The 16,798-nt window shown below is 38.8% G+C and overlaps 2 protein-coding genes and 1 long non-coding RNA gene across 8 annotated transcripts in view; 1 reads left to right on the top strand and 2 right to left on the bottom strand.

Annotated features, from left to right (window-relative positions):
• The window catches only part of DCX (doublecortin), a 366,408-nt gene that overhangs the window by 129,698 nt on the left and 219,912 nt on the right, over positions 1–16,798 (top strand). The gene's annotated exons all lie outside the window — the stretch shown is intronic.
• Positions 755–4,676, bottom strand: SERTM2 (serine rich and transmembrane domain containing 2). The gene has a single exon (XM_070605139.1). The coding sequence runs from the start codon at positions 4,529–4,531 to the stop codon at positions 4,259–4,261; it is 273 nt and encodes a 90-aa protein (XP_070461240.1). The 5' UTR covers positions 4,532–4,676; the 3' UTR covers positions 755–4,258.
• LOC139081079 (uncharacterized) lies at positions 755–11,579 on the bottom strand. Of its 2 annotated transcripts, none has more exons than XR_011536040.1 (4): positions 11,376–11,579; positions 11,125–11,220; positions 5,194–5,314; positions 755–2,171 (listed from the first exon to the last, which is right to left on the bottom strand). It is a non-coding gene; the product is annotated as an uncharacterized lncRNA (long non-coding RNA). The 2 variants fall into 2 exon arrangements; XR_011536039.1 differs by having other exon boundaries at positions 1,753–2,191.

Below are 16,798 nucleotides of genomic sequence, written 5' to 3'. Positions count from 1 at the left end.
TGACTGTGAACGTTAAGTCAAATGACCAGAGGATTGGGATTTACATTGTGAGTGATAATCCATCCATATTTCTACCTCTTTCCCTTCATCCATGTAAAGTAAAGCTGCAGGATCTGCCTTTGTGTAAACTCTCCAATGGTCTGTTAATATGTATTGCTGAGGCTATAAAATTAAAGAGATGGCTGAATTCTGCTTATTTGTTTTGAATTTGGGCACAGGGAATTAGTCATCTATAGAGCTCAATCATTGGTTGCAGAACTTGGAGTGTTATAGAATGGATAGCTTTGAAATATCTGTTCAGTGCTCAGAAAGCAAAGCATGATGGGATGAGTACTAAACTGGGAGTCCCAAGACTGGAAGTGTAATCTTGACTCAACCTCTGTGTAACTATGAATGCCTCACTAATCTCTCTTGTGCTCATGTCCTCTTTTGTAAAATAGACTATAATACCTCCACTCATTACTCACAGGGTTGCTGTGAGGATCAAACAAGGAAAGCACAAAATGGAAGATATATTAAAAAAAAATCCTACAAGGGGGGTATGTTGAAATATATTGGCACTTTAGATGCCTTATCTTTCTTTCACCTCTGATCACCTTCACTGACAACTGATATTCATTATCCATTTTTCACATCCTACTACTACAGAAACAAACAAATGCACAGATAAGTTTGCAAGTAGAAAGAAAATAAAAACTGAGAGGTTGAGGAATAAGAAAAAATAATGACACCTAAAAATTATAAATGCCACAAATTTTCAGTTGTTACAATTTATATTGGGATAAAGAGACTAATGCTCTTTACATTCTTTAGACAATAGATATTTGTTATCAGCAAACCAAACAATTTATTTTACAGGAATCAAAAATGACATGTAAATATTAATTCAAATATTATATTTCTGTTTTTATACAATATAAATCTATATCAAATATTAATGATTTCAAACAAAAGAAACCAAATTTTTTCTTCCACACAATTCTTCATTTTGTTAGAAAAAAAGTTCTTTATGTACAAATGCAGGTGAATAAAATGTACTAGTAAATATAACCATTTGACTGCATTAAATAGACCCCTTTTACCTACTTAGTAAGTATGGTAGGGTCTGCAATGGTCAAACTCAGTTATGAGTCCAAAGCTTCAGATTTGGCATGGATGGTTAGGCTGGATGAACCCATCTTTACTTGATTAACCTTAATATTTCCTGCCTAAAACAATACAAAATACATGAGCCTTTTACAATATACCTTGTTTTACACAACCCAGGATTCTGAAGTATATGCGAAGTACATTTTTAGAAATGGAATTATTTTTAAATATATTAGGAGAGTTTACTATTTAAAGAATTCATGTGGTGAGTCTTTTATTAGGTTGAATTATATGAAATTGTTGATGTTTGAGCATTTTTGACCTATAGAAATGGCAATTTCATATGGTTCAGTGTAATAAAAAGTGAAAAATCACTCTTTCACCTTAAAATAGAGTACATGTGTATATAAATAACCTACCTGTTTATATACATTTAGGATTTAGGCTAACGTGCAATTTTTTGGAGAGCAGTTGTGGGGGAGGGAATTGCCAAGTCAGCATTTTGGATAGATGGATAAATTCAAATTATGATCATTGATTGCTCTAGCTGCCCCTTTGAGCAGTAATACACATTAATACATTTGGGGATATAATATAATTTAATATAAATGAAAAAATTATTTTCTTTGTAATAAGTTTGCTATGATGAAAACATTCAGTCTATTTTCCTAAAGATTAAATACCATGTAAGTCACCATAATGACACATCTGCTTAAATGCATCTCCATTTATATTATCACTGGAAGTTGTGAGGGGTTATGTTACTATTTTAGTGTGATCTGTGATGTGTGCTTTGGTTAATGCTCAGTGAAGATCTGGATCCCATGGGGTAGTTGTGATGAAAGAGGGTAGTTGTTTTCCAGGTGAGTAACCTAATCATAAATTAGGAATCTTCATCCAAGTCAGTGATTAGACAGCAGTTGAAACTCCTGAAATTTGGGTTGGGGAGGTCAGGTGGGCAGGGAATAGATTTGCAGTCTGTCTCTTCATCAGATTCAGCAACAAGGCATTGGGTATCTTGCTGTTCACTGCTGTTGAAAGCGTAATCAGTTTCTTCGTTTATCCAACCACTGACTTCTGAACTGTAAAGTGCATTCAAATACTGTGAGCACAAAAGGGAGAGCCCAGAGTGAGGGCTTAAGAAGCTCTGGGGTATATTGCCAGCCTTTGATGAAGTTCATGTATGGCCTCCAAAACTAAAATTTTAAAGGATACAGAGTCTGGGTGTTGAATAAAGACACAACTTAAACCACCAAATGTAATGAGTCACTTTGCATTTTGGAAAATATAGTGCCAACAGGGAAGTGTACGCCTTATCCAAGTCTTAGCCTATCTGCTGATCTCTTCCGAACGGCGCAGAATGCAGCTGCCCTCTCTTATAGTGCGCTATTATAATAGGTGTGTCAGAGTCAGCCTTGCTGCTAAGTTTAGCTCAGCATGTGGGGATTTCACACTTTGCAGCCCCTTGGAGAGGTGAGTATTGGCAAATGACTGTGTATAAAAGTAGAAAGCACTTGGGAATTTCACCACCAGGCTAGATTTAGATCAGAGTAAAAGGGCCAATCTAAACTGGTAACAGACTAGAGAGAGCTGCATGTCTGGTGGAGGCGCATTAACCTCACATCCATTCCATTTCTCTCTCACCACCACTGCAGTTCCCGAGGGATCACTCCATGAAATTTGATGACCACTTTTTAGGTGTAAGAGAGGCCTGATTTTTTCAAAGCAGGTAGAATTTAACACAGGTGTATTAATTCTTTGGCGGCAAGAATATGACCAATCTTCTAATTTACAACTTGTAAACAGTACTCATCTCCTTTGGTTCTCCCTTTGGAACGTTAATTTAAAAACAAATCTAATTCTTTGTCCACTACTGGCATATTAGGATTACATAGGAGAATGGAATTTTTCAAAATATATTTCTCTTATAGGTAATAAGTGAAACACTTCATCTTTTCTGGGGATCAGGAAGGGAGGAGCATTTTCTGGGAAAGAAAAATGTGACACTTGAGGACATTGATCTCAATAATGATTTGTTGGAGGGTGTTGTTTAGTCCTTTCCTCCTTTGTCTGTCTTTGTTTTTCTTACACTCAGTATAAAAGGAGTCTAGTGATAACTAAATAGCTCTCTGATCATTTTTCAGAAAGAAAAGCCTGGCACCCGGAAGCTTGAATGTTATATCCAAAGCCACAATCATTTAACGACAGAATACTAAGATTACTTCATTTCTGCTTTAAAGTATAGCTGAGTCTCCTTTGCCAAGGCCGCCTTTAAACAAAGCTCATATTTGTGTGCAACTCAATCATAGAGCATGATGGAGAGGGAGAAAAAGGCAAAGAAGCTACACGTATAATGTAAGGTTCATTGTCATGAGCACATTTTGACTTAATTTTCCCTCGGTTTTAGAGAAGCATACCATTCCAGATTTTTGTAATACATCTGCCATTATCTGAGCTTTTAAAAGTGCAGTAATAGTAAAAACACAAATGTGAAATGCACATTTTCCCTCTCTAGATGAGTTCATTGACTAGAAACTTCATTCTGCAAACTTGCTCTTTAAACTGAAATGGTTTCTTTAATCTCTTCTTTCATTTGAGACAAACCTAATGGCCTTAGATGATAAAAAAAAAATCACTGGGAAAAGGTTTGTAGTCCCTTCCATTAACCTCTGACATAATTTACCTTCATGTAAGCAGAGGTGATTCTTTAGGGTCCCAGTGCCAAATTAAAACTTGCCATTTTCTTGGGGTACCCTCTTTGAACAACCAGCCCTTTCAAAGGCAAATTTTCCTTGTTCTTGGAACTTCCAGGGATCCTGTGATTTGTTTTGTTTTGTTTTGTTTTGTTTTGTTTTTTACAACAGCTGCATATGAATTTCTGTGGTCTGAGGTTTACTTAAGGTCCAGGCTCTCTTTGGTTACTATGGAAACCTGCCCTCCCAACCAGCTGCCATTTCCTATATTCCTGGCAAAGAATGAATCTCAAACATCTTAGATATCTCACAAGCAGAGTCAAAATAAAGAATAACACAAAGAAACTATGAACAACTTGTTAAATGAAGAACTTGATATCCCTACATGGGAAGCTATGTGCAACAAGGTAAGCTTTCCTGGACATCATCGTACAAGGGTTTACTGAGATCCACTAATGCTCATCTTCATCCTGGCTTTAAGGAGTGGGGATTCGACTCTGCATCTCTACATCTGTGAATTGAGGAACACTTTCTGTGCTCTCAGAGTTGATGGGCGAGATGACATGTTTGAGCCGAAGGAGCATTGTGAAGAGCAGAATGAGAAGAATAGCCAGGAGGCTCAGGAATAAGCCCACATACATGTACAGGTTAGAATACTTATCTGAAGTGGTGTCAACCTCTGTTGCCAGGGTAGGGTAATGGGCCCGCCCAGTGAGATTTCCATGGTACTTGAAATGCACCTCTGTCATCACTTAAGACTTGGATTGGTACCTGTTTCTGTTTGATTTCTATTGCCCTTGAGGCATTCCACAGTCACTTAGACTGTGTCTGAATGTATTGGAGGTGTTCCAACAATCTCATACAAAGCAATCACGACCAGAGCCAAGTCAGTCGTACACAGCAAGAAAATGGTGATGTCCTAATTTGGCAACACCCTCTCTGTCCTCCAGCACAGCAGCCCCCCTCCCAAATAGGTTTTATCAGAACTTCTTAATCATTTAAAAAATATTTATACATAAATAAATCTTTTATTTTCCACAGTCCTACTCTTATACTGATTAAAATAAATATCGTGAAACTGCTTTATAATACTGGTATTGGGACAAGAATCTTTCAGAGTGTTAAATCAGACTTTTACTCTGTTTTGGTAGAGGGAAAAAAGGCTCTGTTTTACCTACAGCTCATATAAATGTGTTCACTAATTACGTGGATTTCATTGGGTTCTTCTGTGAGGAAACTTTCTAAAGGTTTTTGTATATTTAAGGCTCAGCATATCTGAATTTTCACCCTTCTTGTCTTTCTGAATCTTCCCTAAGGATGGAGCTTGTAAGCTTCCTGCCCAGCTGCCATAGCCTGAGGGCTGAAAGTCTAGAAGATGTGAGTTTTCTACAGCTTTGTTGATGTCCCTCACCGTAGGCTGGAGGGAAGGTGTTGTCAGATCTGGTAATTCTCAGCAGCAGGAGGTCTCAGAGGTGCTGACAGCAGTAGGTCTAGGCTCAGAAGATTTAAGATTCTTCAACAGATTTATTTTTCTGAAAATCAAAAACAAAAATAAAAGATTCATGTATCTAAGAAAAACAGATGGCAATTTCTTTTGAAATAAAAATTAACTGATATATTACAAAATGGCTTGTTAGGGGTAAATTAGTTTTAAAACGATACCCTGAGTTTTCTTCATCTGAATGCTTCTTTTTCTATGTGGTAAAAACAGCTATTAAAAGGTTGAATAAAAATTCAGATCACTGAACAGCAGCTACTAACTAGGCTAGATTAGGACAGTGTCTTCCAAACTAACTGGTCATAAGGCCTACCAGAGGTACTTACTAAAACACAGACCCTGGGCCCCAACCTAGACTTTCTGAATCACAATCTCCACAGTTGGCGCCTGGTCACCACTATAGACAGTCAGATTTTATTGGTCTAGGGTGGGACCCAAGCACTGATATTTTTTAAAAAGCTCCCCAAGTGACTCTAAAGTGCAGCCAGGACTGAGAACCACTGCTCTAGCTTGACCAGGATAGTCTAGCACTGAAATGAAGAAGAACTAAATCTAAGGATTCATTTGTCAAATTCCAGGCCCCAGTGCCATGGGTCACTTTAACAAATGGTGGAATTTTCAGAAATGCAGGCTTCCTCCAATTTTATTTTTGGGTTCTCTCTCTCACTTAGGTCTGTGGGGTGAGAACACACTTTTTTTTCAGTATTTGTAGATCAGGAAGAATTGCAAGGGTGTGTCTTTTCTGAGCAAATAACTGCATCTTGCATTAGTGGTAAAGACAGAACCTTTGTCTTTATAAGCAAAAACATTCCAGTGTGTAAATAGGGTCAACTACTTACTGTTGAAGTCTTCCAAAATGATTTAGTTTGTCATTCCAAACATGAATTTTGAATATGGGTGACTAAAATAAACAACATACACCACCATCACCTGTCAAACTTCCATGTGCAATAGTAGCAGAAAGCTGATAATGTAGCCTAGTTCTGTCGCTTGTTAACATACCCAAGGAGAGTTAATAGAAATAGCTCAAACAATCACATTACTCTTCCTATAATCTTGAATTTTGCCCCCAGACTTGGAGCACTTCAGCTTAAAGTTTATATTCACTAGCCCATGTTACTATACTTTGTGTAATCTACATGATTCTTAGTCTACCTGCCTACTGCCCCCACCACCCATGCAGAACCACCTGGTTCACAAGAAACAGGAGCAAAGAGAAAGGCTATCTTATCTTTCTACTGTTTTTGGAACAATGGTCTAGGAAACAGTTTTGCAATACTTAAAGGTACATCTATTTTGATTTCTGATTCACTAACAAGTGGAAAAGAAAATTACAGTAGGTATCCTTTAGTTCCCTGGAAACAGTATCTCCAGAGGCCAATGGTTCACCTGAGTAGCTTGTTACAAATACAGATTTCAGGGTCTGTTCTTGCGAGCTTCTCCTCCCCAAACCACCTGGTTCTTGATCTTGCTTTTTCTCCCAAAGCCAGTTTTTCTCAGGAGTGTGATGCATGGGCTCCGACATCTTTTAAAATGTATATTCCTAGGTTCTTCCTCAGGCCTACTGAATTCTAATATCTTGGATCAAGGCCCAGGAATATGCATTCTAGGCACAAGCTTTTCAGGTGATTCTTTGCATACTGAACTTTGAGAGTTAACTATAGGTCTTTCTATCTAGACATCCCAGCTAAAGAACATAGCTAATCTGTCTTATTGGCTGTTTGAGGGGCCTACTTTAAAAAAACTATTTAAAACAGTGTTACAAGTTGAATTGTGTCCCTCAAAAAGATATGTTGAAGTCCTAACACCTGGTACCTGTGAATGTGACCTTATTTGGAAGTAGGGTCTTGATGCAATCAAGTTAAAATGAGGTCATTAGGTTGGCCCTAATTCAATATGACTTGTGTCCTTATAAGAAGAGAAGACAGAGACACAGGGAGAAGACAGAGGCAGAAATTGGAGCGATGCATCTACAATCCAAGGAATGCCAGCAAATGCCAGAAGCTAGAAGAGCCAAGGAAGGATTTTATCCTATAGACTACAGAGGGAGCATGGCCTGGCTGATGCCTTGATTTCATACTTCTAGTCTCCAGACCTAAGAGAATAAATTTCTATTGTTTTAAGCCATCCAGTTTGTAGTACTTTGTGGCAGCCCTAGGAAATGAATACACTAAGTAATCACCCTGAGGCCCTAGTGTTTTGAAACATTTGGGGCAGTGTTTCTCAATGTGGTCCTAGGAAGTCCCTTCATCAGAATCACCTGGAAGACACTTATTACAAATGCAGATTTCTAGGCCCTTTCCCTCACTTCCTAGACCAGAATCTCTGGGATAGGACTCTGAAATCTACGTTTGTGACAAGCTACCCACTTAGAGTTTCTAAGCACACTCTGCAAGGAATGGTTTCCAGACTCTGCTGCCCTCAGAATCACCTATTAAGCTTTTTGAAAATGTATATATCTGGATCCTTCCTTCAGAGGTTCTGATTCAGAAGGTCTGTATGGGGCATGAACATCTTTAGTGCTTAAAGCTCCACAGGTGATTTTGATATGCAGCCAAGGCTGAGAAGCACCCCTCCACAAATAGAAGAGAGCACTTCAGATTTGGGACTCTGACTGTCACGGGCAGCATACACAGAGGCATTACTTTTTCACCTGCCCTGCAGAAGGGAAGTGGAAGGAAAATAAACACTCTGCTAGTGCAAGCCAAGTGGGAGAAGCCGCTATAGTATTATGGTACCTTTTTAATCTCCCATGGACCTCAAATACACAGATTTGAATAAGTCTTACCCCTTGGTTTATGGCACATTGTCATCATAAGGCATCCAGGGTCTCTATTATTTGCTTACTTAATAACACCCATGGACAAACACCTGTGAACAAACACTTACCAACTTTAAGACTGAGAATAATTTACATGACATGTAAATCCTACCTATGCTCCTCCCCATCTCATCCTACTACCTACTCCTCAGCAGAAATAATCAATACTCTAAATTTTGTTAATCATTACCTTGCTTTTATTTACAGACGCACACACCTATGCCTAAACAACATGCTGTTTAGTTTTATTTGTTTTGAACTTAATAAAAAAGTGTCAAGCTATACTTCATCTTCGGCTTGCTCTTTTTACTTTACATTCTATTACTATTTGATTTATTTATAACTATTCTATTAGGGTGAAAAAGGAATAAAGTTTTGGAAGCCCACATGTTGCCTTTGAGGATCCTTATTGCCTTTGGACTTTACTCCATTCTCTTTAGCTTGGCATTCAAGGCTGTCAATGCTCTGGTCCTGGCTGACCTTAATTCCTTCCACTATCCTCCTTTCCAATCAAGCTGTAATGCTCACTGTTATCTACTTCCCTGCCTCCATGTTTTTGTCTGACCAGTTCCTTCCATCTTCCCACATCTCTGCTTGGGGAAATGCTACCATTCTTCACGGTTCAGCTCATGAAACCAACCTTTATTTCCCATCCAAATCCTAATTCCCACATGCTTTGTATCTCAGAAGTTACATTCACCTAATATTGTAAATATCTATTTGAAGTGCTTTCCCCCAAGCTGTAATTTATAAACTCCTTGAGAATCTTTTTCAACATTCTATCCCTTATATAACCACGCTCGCAGTAGCTGCTCAATAATTGTTGAAGAAATGCATGGATATGCCTGAAGAAATGCACTTAGCATTGACAATTTGGAAAGATGCACAGTCTTTTCTCTGTTCTGATTGCTAATATAGGTTGGGGAAGAGGCTGAAACTCCCTTTTCTTTTTATTCCCCTCTCTCACTCCCCTGTCTCTTATTGTGCAAAGGAGACTAAATTTCCAATTATAATCTGGAATTTAGGAATAATCACTTTATTAGAAACTTTGCTCTTGAATTACCATTTTGGTTATGTGATTTTAAAGGAAAACCACATGGGATGGGTTCACAGCCTTAAATTTTAGAAAGTTCAATTGTGTTTATAAGTGCTCTTCAGTAACAATTGATAATAAATTTTCTCCTTCCTACACAATCAACCCTGAATCTTCCTTAGGTCTGAAATATTTATTAGAATTCTGTGAAGCTTGAGAAAGCTGTAGAAAACAATGATCTCATATATAGTCGTCAATTTCGTTTGAGGGTTTGGACAACTAACTAATTACATATTTCTTAAAACCTCTATAGTCTTCAGGACACCAAACACCCTGGTCAGTTCAGACAGGTCTATCGATTTAATTCTGTAAATCCACTAAGGACTTTGAAATGAGTAAACGAAAAGTTAGGTATTAGGGAATCCTCTTTGTTACTCTGGTCTTGTATCTGCGACAACTTTTCATAAAAGCCTTCCAAACAGGATTGCCATAGCTCTCTTTGCTAACTAATTAATGAGTTGCCTAGATAATGTGATTGTTCCATTAAAAGCTCTGCACCGTTTGGAAAGAAAAACAACCATGCAATTTCAAAAGAAATTGAAAATTTATTAATTCTGAAGGATCTCATTTTTGTGGAAAGACTGTTATAAAATTTTAGTATCCTGCAGTCCTTTCTGGAGAGGTCACAATATAGAAATCAGGCTCTAGTCTTTGTAAAAGTGATCAGGGACATAAAAAGCTGTTGAGGGACAAGGAGGAGAATGAGGGATAGGAAAAAGGGCAAGGAATTAGGAAAAGAAAGGAAGTGACATAGAGGGAATGGGGGAGCACACAAGGAAGGAAATGTGAGATGTAAGATGATGAGGGATGTGGGGAGTGGATAAATGATAGGAGGAAATGAGTGATTAAGAGATAGAGATGAAGATAAGGAAACAGGAAAACACTGGGAAAGAAGGAAGGAAGAAAGGATAGGGGGAGGGAAGTTTGGGGGAACCACAAAGGGAAAGAGATTAACTTAACAATTGGCCAATGTCTAACATTAGCCTGAACATCTGGTTTACTTCACTTTTAATATAAATCAAAATACTCACAAGTGATGTGAATGCATCTTTGGTTTTCTGATTGCATGTTTTGTCATTAACTTGGTAAATAAAACTCTTAGTAATAAAAAAACTTCTTGTGTTTTTGGTATGAATATTGAAATATCAACTCTTCAGTAATGTTCCATATCAGCATAACCTCACAGAAGCAAAATAACATACACACAGAGATCATGAATTCTGCTCCTTAAAATGAAAAGGGAATGTGGAGCTTTCTCCATCCATCAGACCTGAGAGGATTACGTGGGTGTAACTTGTTTCTAATAAGAGCAACAAAGTTCTGTGTAGATCTCCGAAATCAGATCGAGATTTATTCAGCAACCCTTCGGGTGCCAACCAAGTATCAGACACTACTAAGTGCTGGGGAGATAGAGATAAACGTAACCTGATCTCTGTTTTGGTCCTCAAGGAGCAACTAGTAGTTACTGTTGCTTTTTCTTTAACACGATAAACTTCTGAAAAGAATTCACTGGTAATTTTGCATTTTTCTGCATGACACCTGCCTATAATTCCAGAGCTGAAATCCCACCAAATAGCTAAGGAAAATGATCAGTGGAACAATTCAGAAGAGAAAGTCGAAACTATCAATTGTAGCAGTCTTCAGGAGTTAACCCATTCTGTTTATATTTATCTGCCCAGTGTAGGGGGAGAGAAAACTAAAGGAGGTAAGAGCTGTTCGAGTATCTAGTTCCACAACAGCCTACGAAAAAACAATTCCAGCAGCAAGCGCTCCTTCAATGGCCGGAGCCATTAACTAATAAGCTTTCTCAAGTGGGAGTTGCTGTATCTTCTGCGGCAGATGGTGCCTATTTGTCACACCTGCCGATAAATAAAATAATGCCGCTCCTTTCACTGTGAATAACATTATAATATTTCCAACTCTCTCTTACCTTCCTGGCTCACCGGATGAATGGGGTTGGCCATTTAAGAATCCCTTTTGAAGCTTGCACCGACAGGCAACTTGTTCCGGAACATCTCTGGAATATCTGGAAAATAGAATGAAAGCCTTGTTTTGCCAGAAAAGCAGACTTTGTTCATGCAAACTATGCTTTCTCTTTGATCTTCCTAAGAGTCAGACCTTTCCAGCGCAAAACAGAAAACCACCTTCTATTAGTTACTTAAAATGCCAGCTGCCACTTACAGCTTCAGAGTGCGGTTTCAGATGCCTGCTCCTTATAAACTCCAAAGAGCAAGAGAAGTGCCTGTTTGGATGTGTATGACACGGTCTGGAACCCTTGAATGCAAGCAGCCTGAATAGTTAAGTCCCCCGTTCTCTTTTGCAGGCAACAGTTTAGAGGATGCAGGGAAAGCTAGTGATGCAGCCCCGCTCTGCCTTAGCGGTGTGGAGCCGAGGGGGAGGAGATAAGAGAGAAGCTGAGAAGCAAAGTTTGTCGAAGCCTTCCACTTTAACCCCTTCGAGGCTTCTTCATGAATCTGTAGGATTTGTGAAGGCTCCCTGTGTTTGTAAAAGCTTCTCCGTGTGTCGTTTAAGAGGATCAGATCTCTTGCTCAATTCAAGAGGTTTTTCATCCTAGATCTTATGGTAATACATACTTAGAATTGAAACCAAACATGCCAGGATGTAGTGATATTTAAATAATTCCATCTTTACAAACAGGATGTATACATATGTATGTTTCTAGGTTCGAGAAACCTTTTTTTTTTAGGCACCAGCTGAATACTTTTATTTTGAATTTTTGTGGAAATTTAACATCAATCTTGGAATCGAAGTCCGAGTTTCTGGCTGGGGGGTCTAAGCTTTAGTTAGAATATATGTTGGAAGGAGGCATATCTATCCAGGGTATTGTTCCGTTACAAATTATTCATCCACCTGTTGTTTAAATGCCCTTACTGTGTTTTACATATTGTGGCAGCAGGTAGTAGATTAACATTTCTTGAGTGCCTACTCTGTGTCAAGCATTCAATGTAGAGAATTTCATTTAATCCTCACAGCAACTCTGTAACTTGGATATTATTATCTTCATTTTACAAATAAGGAAACTGAGTCTCAGAGAGGAAGTGTATCATGCAGTTTAGTTAAGCTTGGAGCCAATATTTGAAAACAAGGCAGTGTGATCCAAGTCTTTGCTCTTTTCTTTATAGCAGTGGCTCTTAATCTTGTGGATCTTGGATTCCTTTGAGAACCTAATGAAAGCTATAGACCTTCCCTTCCTTCAGAAATGGGCGTATCATTTCCATGCTCCATGGCCTCTAGGTTAAAAAAAAATCATACTCTAATACCTCGTGGAATATGTTGGGCTTTCTCAAACTGAAATAGTATGCTTAAGATTCATGAAGCTACAGGATAAACACAATGAATTTTTCTGGAGGATCAATTTTACTTGAAAATTCAGATAGGGAGAACATAGGTAACTTGAGTGATAATTTTCAACATATTTCTATGACAACAATCACATATATTGTAGAATAAAATGCAAATATTTTATGCATTTTTGCAGTTAAGCATGAGACTTCAGAGAAATTTTGCACCTGTGGTGGGGCCTCTTTGGGCCGCCCAGACTTCCCCGGGGATACATGGTCACTCTTTCTGCCATTTGGGGTATTTTGGTGGAAAAGTTTGAAGATCATGGCATAACAAAAAGACCATGGATTTTGAAGTCAGATAGACCTGGGTTTCAGCCTCAGGTTTTCTCTATGTTTTCTGGGTTACCTTGAGGAAGTCAATTAATTTCTTTGAGACTCAGTTTTCTCACCTGTAAAAGAAGCTATCTTCATGAGGATTATATGAGAAAACATCTCTAAAGCATGCACTGCATGGTAGATGGTCAAGAAATGTTAATGTTGTCATCTCAACTTTTTTTTGTGTCAGAAGAAAATGAGGCTACTTGAATATAACTGGAGATTTCACCAGGGGTGGTCTAATTTTTCTTACCTAATTAGAAAAAAATAAGCCTTAGGTAAGATGATATTAAAATTCAGGTTTCCAAAAGACATAATAGATGCCATACAATAGATGGGAAATTCCAAAGCTAGGTCATCGTATACAGAATTTACAAAGGAAATGCTCTACAACAAATTCCAAGAAATAAAAAGAAGTCAGATCGTGGAGGAGAGTGGGTGGGAAAATTTGTGAAAACTTTTCCTTGCAGAGATCTGTTGCCAGGCTTAGAGTCCGTTCCACTTTCCACAGGAGTGCTGGGATGGTGGAGATATTACCTCCTTCACCTCAACCCTAGTGAAGGGTGTTTCATCAGACCACTCAGAGAGCTTGCCATTTGTTCTCTGCAGTACAGACAAAGGATTGGAGCTGCACCCCATTCCAAGAAAGCTAATGTGGCCCTTGGCAGGAAGACAGGGTTGACTGTGTTGGGATTGGCTGGCATTCCCAGAATTTGTCAGAACAAGGAATGTTTGAGTGTTTCCTGGGAACCAAATAGGGGCCATGCAATAGAGAGAGCCAAGGTGATGTGACCCTGGACCCTGTCCAATAGAGCTAGCTAGAGGAGTGGAGAGACCCCAGCAAAAAAAGCTGGAGATAAAGCCCAGAGATAAAACCACACGTCTATGGACAGCCAATCTTCGACAAAGAAGCAAAGGGCCTACAATGAAGAAAAGAAAGTCTCTCCAACAAATGGTGCTGGGAAAACTGGACAGCCACATGCAAAAGATTGAAAATTGACCATTCTTTTTCACCACACACCAAAATAAACTCAAAATGGATCAAAGACCTAAAGATTAGGCCTGAAACAATAAGTCTTCTAGAAGAGAATATACGCAGTACACTCTTTGACATCAGTTTCAAAAGAATCTTTTCGGACACTATAACTCCTCAGTTGAGGGAAACAATAGAAAGAATAAACAAATGGGACTTCATCAGACTAAAGAGCTTCTTTAAGGCAAGGGAAAACAGGATTGAAACAAAAAAACAGCTCACTAATTGAGAAAAAATATTTACAAGCCACTTATCCGACAAAGGGTTAATCTCCATAATATACAAAGAACTCACACGGCTAACAACAAAAAAACAAACAACCCGATCAAAAAATGGGCCGAGGACATGAACAGACATTTCTCAAAAGAAGATATAAATATGGCCAATAGACACATGAAAAGATGTTCATCATTGCTAATCATCAGGGAAATGCAAATCAAAACTACACTAAGATATCACGTTACACCCGTTAGATTGGCAAAAATATCCAAAACCAAGAGCGACAAATGTTGGAGAGGTTGTGGAGAAAAAGGAACCCTCATACACTGTTGGTGGGAATGCAAACTGGTACAGCCACTATGGAAAACAGTATGGAGATTTCTCAAAAAGTTAAAAATAGAAATACCCTATGACCCAGCCATCCCATTACTGGGTATCTATCCTAAGAACCTGAAATCAGAAATCCCAAGAGTCCCTTGCACCCCTATGTTCATCGCAGCATTATTTACAATAGCCAAGATGTGGAACCAACCTACATTCCCAGAAACTGATGATTGGATAAAGAAGATATGGTATATATACACAATGGAATACTACTCAGCCATAAAAAAAGACAAAATTGGCCCATTTGCAGCAACGTGGATGGACCTCGAGGGTATTATGTTAAGCGAAATAAGCCAGTCAGAGAAAGACGAACTCTCTGACTCCACTCATAGGTGGAAGTTAACATATTGACAAGGAGATCTGATCGGTGGTTACCAGGGAAAAGGGGGGGTGGGGGATGGCACAAAAGGGGAAGAGGTGTACCCACAACATGACTAACAATAATGTACAACTGAAATCTCACAAGGTTGTAATCTATCATAACATTAATAATAAATAAATAAATAAATAAAATTTAAAAAGCTGGAGATAACTGTTGAATTTCTAGGGGCTGAGAAAGGAGTTGTACACTACCAACCTGAATAGAAATGCATCAACCCAGGTCTCCCAAATTGCAGGAGAGGGGTCCTCAGTGATGGGGGCCTTTAAAGAACCCAAAGAAGAGCCAGAGACCCAGAGAGTGGGCAGCCATTTGTTCTACCAAGGAAGAAATAACCAATCCCTTTACCTTTCCTCCCTGTTCCTGCTCCCACCCTGGTGAGGGTCCAAATAGGAGCTGGTAAGTGGGGAGAGAAAGAAGAAAATCTATCACCCCTTCCTTCCCCAAAGGCAGGTGGCCACCACCTACAGGTCTTAAGGTAGGGTCGGAGGGGGCACCTTATCTCTGAGTAAAGCCTAAAGAATTTGATTAATATCTTGGACCAAATATGTCCTGATTACTGAATCAAGACTGTGTTTTGTGACTTTGAATGATCTTAGGATTGTTTATTCTCAAAGGAATGAAAGGAAAATTCATGTGATCTGTCCAAGCTTCCATTCAGGGTCAGGGAAAATTTACTCCAACAGAGTACGTTTTATTTGCACATTGGGAGACAAAATGAAGTCGTTTTGATTCTATCATACATTATACTTTAAAAAATACCAGTTTTGCCCATTAATTCATTCCTTCATTCAACAAACATCTGAGTGCCTATTATGTGCCAGGCATTGTGCTAGGAGTAGGACATACAGTGAAATGAAAACTAATCCTTGCCTTCAAATTGCTTATGGTCTATGGCAGGGGTTAGCAAACTTTTTCTGTAATGGGCCAAATAGTAAATATTTTACGCGTATGGGACACTTAAGATCTCTGTTACATATTCTTCTTTTTTTAACCAATTCTATAAAAATGCCAAAACCATTCTTGAGGGCTATACAAAAAAGAGATCGTGGGTCGGATTTAGCCCATGGGTCCTAGTTTGCTGGCTCCTAATGTGTGGAGGAAACAATTTTTTAAAAACCACCAATTACCATACCTTTATTATGATTGATGACGTGTTTAGGGCATTTGGGGAAGAGACACAGAAGAGCATTACCTAACTGACTGGGCAATCGGGGTTTCCAGGAAGTGGCAATGTTGATTTGAGACCTGAAGGATGAGTAGATTTAGTCAGGGTAAAGGAGGTGAGTAGTATTCAATGCAAACAGAGCTGCCTGTACAGAGGCACCAAAGCTTGACAGAGCTTGGTTCACTTTAGAAACTACGGAAGAGGAAACTGAATCTTACAGACGTTAAGTAGTTTGCGAAAGGTCACACAACTAGTAAGTGATGGAGTTTAAACTCTTAACCCAAGTGTGTCTGACTCTAAACCCACGCTCTCAGCCACTGTATCATACTCCCGCCCTAGAACTGAAGCTATATCTAAGATCTGCGTCTTAGTATTTGCAAATCTGCAGCTGTGTCTGGCTCACTTCTGATTCCCTTGGGGGTGAAAATGTCAAAGTTCTAAAAGGGCTTGTAGACATTAAAAATAAGACAGTGAATCAATAATGTTGGGTTGTCTTGACTAGAACTCTAGTTCTCTCTTTTAAAAGTAACCCTTCCACCAAATAAAACCTAGCACACATTGCTCAAATTCAGGCTTTGCTTATTTCATCCTTACAGGAAGAGGTTTTTTTTCCTGGTAGCTAAGCTCTAGCACTGCAATAATGTAATTTTCTTACCTTCTCATTATAGATTTAGACATTTAGAAGAGATATCACCCTCTGGCTTGGACTACATATGGTGACTGGTCCAAGACTGTTCCTGT

The sequence above is a fragment of the Equus przewalskii genome, chromosome X, assembly GCF_037783145.1.
Source record: "Equus przewalskii isolate Varuska chromosome X, EquPr2, whole genome shotgun sequence".
NCBI classification, from domain to species: Eukaryota; Metazoa; Chordata; class Mammalia; order Perissodactyla; family Equidae; genus Equus; species Equus przewalskii.
This window is presented reverse-complemented; position numbering and strand designations above follow the sequence as displayed.